This window comes from Belonocnema kinseyi, chromosome 6, assembly GCF_010883055.1.
Source record: "Belonocnema kinseyi isolate 2016_QV_RU_SX_M_011 chromosome 6, B_treatae_v1, whole genome shotgun sequence".
Lineage (NCBI taxonomy): Eukaryota > Metazoa > Arthropoda > Insecta > Hymenoptera > Cynipidae > Belonocnema > Belonocnema kinseyi.
In genome coordinates, this window is record NC_046662.1 from 71,289,581 (window position 1) to 71,299,632 (window position 10,052).

A 10,052-nucleotide genomic window follows, 5' to 3' on the forward strand; every position below is an offset into this window, starting at 1 on the left:
ATAAAAAAAAATACGTGTCTCTTATTTTTCGATGTACTACAACATATTGCAGTTTCATCAAAATCGGTGAGGGACACCTGGGATAGTTTCCTTGTAAGTAGGTGGCCTATTGAGAATTAGCCTTCAATTTAAAAGGTGATAGCGCCGACCAGAACACAAATAAAAATATGGTATAAACCCGTCAGAAATCTGATGAAATTCTTCATTAAATGAGCTTTAGTTGAAGTAATTTGACATCATGTGGATTGAATTATTACGTGAGAAATACAACACTAAAATTCTGATCTTTAAGGAATTTTATACTCCAACTTCAACCCTTGGCAGGGTCTAGGAAAATTAATTTGTCATTTAATATTTTACTAAAGGGATCTTTAGAATGCTATCTTTTATTTGAGCCATTAAACATTGGAAATATTTGCGGGTTCATAAATTAATAATTTTCTTGTACAAAAAATTGAAGTTGAAGTACAAAATTTTATAAAAATTGGATATTTTTTCCTCGCATAATAATTTAACATCCACAATGCCAAATTACTTTTAGTAGGACTTATGTAACGCAAAATTGCATAGCCTTATTAGCAGGCTTAAAAAAATATTTTTACCTATATTATGGACGGTGCACAGTGAGGTGAAATAAAAGAAACGAGGTTCAAAATGACATTCAGAACGTAATTATGCACCGATTTTGGGATTTTTAAAAATCAGAACTAAAATCAGAAAAGCTATGCAAGTAGATTTTTTATTTATTTATGTAATGTTTCTATTGGTGCAGAGAGAGAAAAAAGAGTCGATTTCTTTCATTGTATTTTTCATCGACTAGAAAAAAATGTTCTGATATTTCCCGTTACTTCAATCCAATGGACAGATGTGTAAGACAGATGAAAAATTATGAACTTGTAAAGTTAATTTTTATGAACCAATTGTATAAACAAATAATCGAAATTACATGATATTCATCTGCAAAGTATATTTATACTGTGAAATGACTTGCTTTCATCGCTTTTTTCTTCTAGTCTTGTTATTATATTATGAATAATGTTTTCTGAAATAATGTTACCACTTATCAATATTTGTTTATTTTATTAACAAATAATATAAAATATGCACATTTTAAACTTTTTTAAGCCCAAAGAAATGATTTTTTCTTAATATATATTAATATTTTTATATAATAGACAAATTAAATAAACAAACGCATATTTTAGGCGTCTGAATGCTGAAAGAAATCGTTTTTTCTTCTGACCTTCCTAAATGTGTATCGCGAATTATGTTTTCTAATCAAAATTTTTCATGCACTAACATTTGTTTATTTTATACATAAATCATATAAAGAAATGCATATTTTAGGTGTTTCAAACGAAAAAGAAGTAGTTTTTTCTTATATTATTTTTGAAATTATATTAGCAATGATGTTTTCAGAAAACATTTTGCCATTTTTCGCTATTTGTTCAATTTATAAACAAATTATATGATCAAATGTAGAGTTTAGGCATTTGGGACAAGAAAAAGCGAATCTATTCGTATTTATGTTTAGATAACAGAACAATAGCGATATACAAATTTCGTTTGTATACACATTATCATGGCGCGCTTCGCTCGTATTTTTGAGCACGCTTAGGACGGGCGATTGTTGGTTATCGCCCTTCGCGCTCGATTACGTATTTATCTCGCGCTTCGCGTTCGCTTTTGTCTTTGCCTCGCGCTTCGCGCTCGAACTTTATATTTTTCTCAAATTCGTGCATTCGTATATTCGCGAATGGATCTTCGCATTTCTCCTAAATTCGTGCACAGACCTTTCAAAATTAAAGATCAACGAATCGACAACTGTAATTTTTCGATTGTGAACTCTCTTTTGTTAAAGCTCTTGCGGCTTTAGCGAACACATTCTCATTATGTATCTCGTGATTCACACTCGATTTTGTCCAAAATGTCAAATTTTCTACATTGTGCTCAACACTTTTATATAAAATATAATACAGTTTTTTATGTACCTCTGTCTGGGATTAGGTATTTAGATTTTGCAAAATAAAGCACAAGTTGCATTTATCATGATTACTTTAATATTTGTTTCATATTTTGCTTCCTTTCAAAAAAATATTCGTAAAAATTTGTAAATCTTTTTTGATTGGTTAAATTTTGTCTCATTTATTCTCGTAGCTTATATTGTTGTACTCTAATATAATTTTTCAGTTTCAATGTTGTTTTTTAAAAATAAAACAAAAACTACTTATCCTACAAAAAAGCAATTACTTAAAAAATTTATATTCTTTTTAGGTGCACAATTCTTATCAATCTATCTCTTTTCGTATCTTGCTTTGTCTTCCACAAACTGGAGTTATTGCTTTTTTATTAGTTTTTTTGCGATAAAAGCGTGAATTTTTTATTTTTGGTTAGCAAAATTTAAAAAGTTATTCACACAACCTTGTAGAGCTTTGAAAAAGTAACTTTTTTCTTTCCCTGAATTTTTCCCATATCACGCTTGGTTTGACCTTAAATGTTAATTTTCGTTTGGTTTTTTGGATTCTGTTTCATTTTGTTTTTCTATATATAGCTCTCGAAAAATTTTCAAATATTTGAAATAAGTGGTTTCAAAATTTTTCAAAATTTCTTGGAAAAAAAGCTCTGAGAATCCAATCAAATAATTCCTTCATATGTTAGTGTTTACAAACTACAAGGACAACAGACAGACACCGACGCAAAACCAACTTTTTCTGACTCAGGGGGTCTCAAAACTTCGACATTTGATGGAATCCGCGAAAGTCATTTTTCACATAAAACCAATATCTTCTCATTAGGATGAGAATATAAAACGATTAAATTTTTTTATTTAATAAACAAATACTAAAGCATAATTAAATTTTCTGTCGATAATACATTGCTTCACAAAGTTTTTCCATAGATCATCGGTGGCCATATAATTTTAAAAGGATTAGAAGAAAAACGATTTCTTTTCACTTAAAAACGCCTAATATGTGAATTTGTTTATAACATAAACAAATTATAGTTCATAGCGCAAAAAATTTATAAAACATCATTGATAATATAATTTCAGCACGATCAGTAGAAAAAATGATTTATTTTCGCCTAAACATGCCTATGTGAATTTATTTATCAAATAAACGATCAGCCATGCTTGGCAATATTTTTTTATAGAACATCAGTAGCCATATAATTTGAAACAAGATCAGAAGAACATACGATTTTCTCTCGCGGAAAAACGCCTTATATAAGAATTTGTTTATAAAATAAACAAATATTAATGCATAGCAAAATTTTGGTACAAAAGATCATTGAAAATGTAATTGTAGAGAATTCAGAAGAAAAAAAGATTTCTTTTCGCTAAAAAACTCCCCAAATGTAAATTTTTGTAATAATTTGTTTATAGCATAAACAAATAATAATGCGTAGAAAATTTTCATCAGAAAACATAATTATCAATATAATTTCAGCTAGTTCACAAGAAAAAACGATTTTCTTTCGCTTACAAATGTCTAAGATGTGCATTTGCTTATATAACTTTGTTATAAAATTAACAAATCGACGCCTGAGTAGAATAAGGTGTTCGTTCCGAATCTGCTCGAGGAAGGTGTTGGCTCGAAGATCGTTTGAAGAAGGTTCTCGTTCCGAATCTGCTCGAGAAAGGTGTTGGTTCCAAGTTCGGTTGAAGATTGTGTTGGTTCCGAACTTTTTGGAAAAAGGCATTCGTTCGCCTAAGTATTTCATTCTTGAAATTTTGTAGTGGTATCACTGACGCCTGAATCCTTATTTTTTTCTTTATCCAATTGAATTCTCATCAAACAAATTGTATACTTAAAATTTTGTAGTGGTACCGCTGATGCAGGATTTCGGACTTTTGCACCATTAAAGTTTTCATTTTTGGTTAAAATAAGTTTCCTCTGAATCTAAAAAATTAAGTCAGATTTAATTTTTTCGATTCAATCAAACCGAACGATGATTAGTGATGCAAATGCACGATAAGTTAATTTCAAAATAATATGAATCATGATTAATTTTGTCGAATTTTTTTTTAATAATGTAATTTTTAGTTTAATCTAAGTGATAAATATGCCCGCTGCTCGGGCATGTTATGGCTTGATATGTCAAATCAAGGCAGCCTTTGATACACTTCTTAAGGTTCCCAAAATGAAGTCTAAGTTGGTTAATCAAATATTTTCCATCAAAATAAAAAATGTAAAGCATTTTCAAAATTTAAAAAAATTTTAATTTAGAAATTGTTGTTAAAGTTTCTTTTAGATGGGTAGAAGACTTGCAAATTATCCAAATAAAATTTTCAATTTCGATGAAAATAAGAAAAGTTATATTCTTTTGAAAATTTTGAAAATGTTCAGAAAAATAGAAAAACTTATTTTTCTAAAAGATTACAAAATTTCATATAAATTCATCACTAGTTATCAAATATATTCAGAAACTATAACTGTTAAATTTGTTTATTAAACACAAATTTAAAAAGTTTGAGCTCTTTCAAAATTTGAATAAAATTTTTTTATGAGTTTTAACAATTTTTGTCAAATTTTCTGGTACGCATCAAAAAGACTTGCAAATTATCCTAATGACATTTTTAAGTTCAATTAAACTTCAAAAAGATATATGCTTTTCAACATTTTTAAAATTTTCGAAAAAAGGAAAAAAGATTGTTTTAATAGGTTAAGAAATATCAATCCAAATTTCTGCTAGAGATAACATATATTTTTTCAAATCTTTTATCATAAAATTTCTTAATTAGACAAAAGTTTCAAAAGTTGGATCATTTTCAAAAATTTGTAATTTTGGTTTTTTAAGAGATCCATAAGTTTAAAGCGTTGTTTTTAGTATATTTTAACAAGATTTACAAATTATCTTGATCAAGCTTTTCAATTGGATACAAGTTATCGAGCGCGAGATTCGTAATGAGAATTTAATCGTCAAAGCCGTAGGTGCTTTAAGAACCTTCTTTAAAAACAAATCGAAAAAAAGATAGGTACAATTTATGACTGTAATTCCTCAGAAGTTTAAATCACAGTATTTGATTTAATTTATCAAATTTACGATACTTGAAAAAATGTTGTTAAAGTGTACGTATTAACGTACGAAAACGAGCTCGAAGCGCGAGAGAATACCCGCGCGCCATAGGCGCTCTAACTTGGCGCACAGCGCGCAGTGAAATTGTACCCCCGCAGCGGGCATATTTTTCACTTAAAATAAACTAAAAATTACGTTACTAAAAAAAAAATTCTACAACATTTATCCTAATTCATATTATTTTGAAATTAACTTCTCGTGATTTTAAATCACTAATCATTGTTCGGTTTGATTAAATCGTCAATATGAAATATGACTTAATTTCTTAGATTCACAGAAAACTTATTTTAATAAAATAGTAAAACTTTAATTGTTAAAAAGGCTGAAATCCTGCATCAGCAGTACCACTGCAAAATTTTAAGTATAGAATTTGTTGGATGAAAATTTAATTGGATAAGGAAAAAAGAAGTATTTACAATTCATGTGTTCAAGCGGGGTTATTCCTTTAGAGTATAACTCATTTTATAATAAAATTATGGAGTGATTTATTACTTATGCTTGAAATAATTACTTTTTTCGATGATCATGTTTATTTAAAAAATATACATAATTTTCTTTGAAAAAAAAATATATTCAAAGATTCTAAAAATGTACTATATAGTATTAGTCATAGTACACAATATACATACCTTAAATTTTTTTTAAAAAGATATTATTATTGTTCTTCAATAAATTATGTTAATGCATTCAATAATGTATGAGACGTATAATTATCCAGGACGTCCTTTTTCGCTAATGTAGGCAGGTTTATTATAAATAATATAATATTCAATCATCTGTTGCAAAACATTATTTTATTCAATACTCAACACACTGCTTGGCATATACTCTAATTAATTCTTAATCTGGAGATTTTTAAATAAATTAAAAAAGTGATGTCGTATTATCTTTGTTTTGTATAATTATGCACAACCGTATGAATTAAAAGCTGAAATAAAATAAGGCACATTTATATTAAAAAACTTTGATACCTGCGTCAGTGATACCACTACAAAATTTCAAGAATGAAATACTTCGATCAACGAACGCCTTTTTCCAAAAAGTTTTGAACCAACACCTTCTTCAACCGAACTTGGAACTAACACCTTTCTCGAGCACATTCGGAACGAGCATCTTCTTCAAGCGAACTTCGAACCAACGCCTTCCTCGAGCACATTCGGAACGAACACCTTATTCTACTCAGGCGTCGAAATAATAATGGATAGCAAAGTTCTTACAGTAAAACATTATTGTCAGTATAATTACAACACAATTAAAATAAAAATTGATTTCTTTTCGTTTGAAAACGTCTAAAATATGCATTTGTTTATAAAATAAACAAATATTGATGGATGCTAAATGTTTGTCAGAAAACATCATTGGTAATGTAATTACAAAAAGATTTATTTCGTCTATAAATGTATGTGATGTGCATTTGTGTATATAATTTGTTTCTAGAATTAATTAATATTAATTAATATCAATTAGAAGAATCGGCATTTTTTTCTTTTTTGTATTGACATAAACATTAAATATGCAAAACAAAAATCTAATTGATAGCAGCGGTATCACCTTTCAAAGTCAAGCCTAATTTTCGATAGTTCGTCACTGCAAAAAAATCAAATTTTAAAAATAATTCTTTTTGCGGAACTACCAAATATGAAACTAAGAAGATATTTATATATTTCGATATTTTCTTTAAATTTCGAATTTTTTAAATTAATTGCAAATCAAGAATTCCTATGTCGAAGATCAAAATAAAATCTTGAATATCTATGCTCGTTTGAAAAAAAAATCAACAAAAGTCAACTTTTGAGAATTTGCAAGTAATCTTCGAATGATTTTTCCAAATCGAAAAAAAATATTGCTTAAACTTTGAAACAAATTTTCCGTTATTTCTAACATAGAATGAATATTAAAATACCAAATTATTCTGACACCCTAAGCTGAACATCTCTGCCTGATTCGAAATAGAACTGGTCACCCTTTATTTTTTGTTATATCAATTTTTGAAAAGCATAATTATTCTTGTCGTGTCTAAAAGTAGACAAACTGCACGCAAAAAAAAGAAAAAAAAAAGAGAAAACAGGAAGATCGCGTACCTATTTCACTGGACAAGCTTCTGGCGAAAACGTGAGGAAAATTTGTAAGTAGGGTAGGCCTTCAAACTGGAAAAATGACTTTCGTCTCCCGTACAGTCACGTTAGCCACTTTATCCTCTTTTCATGAATAATCAGAATTATTTTCAAGGTTGACAAAATGAAAATTACTGAGTCAAAACTTGAATGCGTTACACCTTTAAAAAATTTTAATAAAAACATCCTGATTTTATTTCTGAAGTTTCAGTTGGAAATAGAAAAATTTTTATTATGAAAAAAATATCAGCATTTTAAATTTTATAATGCTTCTTAGAAAGACTTTCTTAGCTAATTTAAATTTAACATTAATAAAATATTAATTTCTGTGAAGAGTATTTTTGTTAAATAAGTTGTAAAGATCACAAAGAAAAATTATATTTATATTCGAGAAAATAAATTTGTGCAAAATCTTTTTTAAATTAAAATTTTAAACTACAATTTCATATTCATTTTTAAAGCCTTCAAATAAAAATGTGCTGTTTCGTTAAGAAATTTTAAATTATTCGCATTAGTGCGCCAAAACTTGGTGAACTGTAAGCTAAATTGTTAAAAAAAATCAAACGCCAAAAATTTAAAGAAAGTTTTGTTTTAAAAAGAGAATAATTTCCTTTAAACATTTTTTCAGAATAATGCAGGCAGTTAACTATTTCCTTTCAAATCTAACATAGGATTTCTCATTGTTTCTAAAACCTCAACGAACGTAAAATGTTTCAAATTAAACAGATAGTGACGAAGCCCAAGAGAAAAATTGTTGTTTCCAAAGAGTTGTGCAAAATTTTTGTTACCGTCGGGTATTCATCTTTTATATTTTGATATTTTACAATGAAAAATGTTTCGAAAGGGACACATTTATTAACATTCATATTTTACAAATTTTAGGTTTTTTCCAAAAAATATGTAAGATAAGGTATAAAGTCTCCAAGCAAAAAAAAATTTCAAATAATAGCCAAAGCATTTCAAATTGTCATTACGAGCCCAATAAATTAGAAAATATTTGATAACTGTTCTATGGATTTAATATCTGTCAATGTGACTGATGGATTTAAAATAAAAAATTCTTCTAGTGGTCCTTTAAAAAAAATATTTAAAAAACATGAGCTAATAAATTAGAAACGATTTAATAACTGCTCGATGGATTTAACATCCGACAATGTGATTAATGGATTTGAAACGAAAAATTCTTCTAATGGTATTTTCATAAAAAGAAAATATTTTCAAACAGTTCAAATTGCAGCCAGCAATAACTTTCCATGCTGTAACATTTCACTGCGTGCCTGACTATATCTGCACTTTCTACTTAAAAATGTAGTTTCAAATTATTTTAATTTTTAAAGTTAAGAATGTATAATTGTATATTCTTAATGATTTATCTTAAGTTCCACATATGCCTTGACATACATCAGGTAGTTCCGAAGACAGTAAGGCCTTATTTCTTTGAATCGTATTGCTTAAAGGGGAAATTACTGATTGAAGATATTGAATTCGCTATATATCTTAGCATCGAGAACCTATCGTTTGTCGTACCGACGTCAACACTATTTGTTACAGTCATTCTACAAAATTCACTATACTTTTTGTTATTAAAAAAGCAGATCTTTTTCCAAATATATAAATTTGGGAAATTAAGAGATAAAAATAAATCATTAAGGAAAGCTAACATACTAATAACAGCATTCGTTACATCAAATAATCACATTTCATATTTGTCTGAGCCACACTGATCTTTCTACTTAAGCATCGATCATAAAACTTCTCAAGTAGAAAAGTCTGCCTCAGTCAGACCATCCATTAATCTATTGGGTAGACCTACTATTTTTTTTATTTAAATCCATTAATCGTATTTACCGGATATCAAATTCATCAAACATAGAAAATATGGGAAGATAAATATAGAAAAATGTATCCAAGGGGCCGTTCAAAAACTACATCACACTGCCAGGCAGAGGGGGGGGGGCAAGATTTATAACGATTTGTGACTAAAGCGGGAGAGTTTAACACAGAATGAGACATGGCATATAGAAAATATAAATGTGAATACAGATTTTGAAAAATTTTTGAAGTTATGAAAATTAGTAATCACATTTTACAAGTAAAGCATCTAGATACAGACTTCACACTATTTTCCCTATTCCGTTCTTTTCTCTTATATGAAATAATTCCTCTGTTTTCCCATGTTTCCAAGAAACGAACCCTCTTAATTATATTGCAGAAAGTTCGTATTTTTGGATATTCAACGGTTTTTAATTGAAATTTATAATGTTTTTATTTAAAAATTCAATTTGATGTTTAAAATTGAAATTAATTTGTTAAAAACTCATTTTGTGGTTGTTGAAAATTAATCATTTTAAATAATATGATCTTAATGTTTTTTGTCCACCGGAATTTTTGACAAACTGGCCTTTTTCACAACTTGTAAAAATAACAAACAATATCGAAAAAATATTTATTTTATACCTAGTTAGCAAAAAACATTAACACCATGTTATTTACTACATATCCCTGGTTAAAAATTTGACTTTTTGGGTAGAAAATTTGACGCTTTGATTGAAAATTAACATTTTTGTTGAATATTTAACTATTTTATTGAATAGGAATATTTTTGGTTACATTAAACTATTTTTTATTAGGAAATAAAATGTCTTTTAATATACATATAAACTATTGCATTTTTGGTTGTAAATTCATCTATTGTGGTTGAAAATTTAATTAAATTGTTGAAAATTCATTAAAAATTCCACTGTTTAGTTAAAAATTGAGTTACACACTGTGAAGAATTTATTTTTTTGTTTTGAAGATTCAACATTTTAGTTTAATAATCAACAAAGTGATTGAAAAAAAGTTTTTTGTTGAAAAGTC

General features: G+C 27.7%; 1 protein-coding gene across 1 annotated transcript in view; it reads left to right on the plus strand.

Moving 5' to 3' along the window:
* The window catches only part of LOC117175440 (neuropeptide-like 1), an 18,579-nt gene extending 12,305 nt beyond the window's left edge, over positions 1-6,274 (plus strand). The window contains exon 4 of the mRNA XM_033365148.1: positions 6,123-6,274. Coding sequence (XP_033221039.1) covers positions 6,123-6,274 — 152 coding nt within the window. The remainder of the gene's footprint in view (positions 1-6,122) is intronic.
* The last annotated feature ends 3,778 nt before the right edge of the window (positions 6,275-10,052 follow it).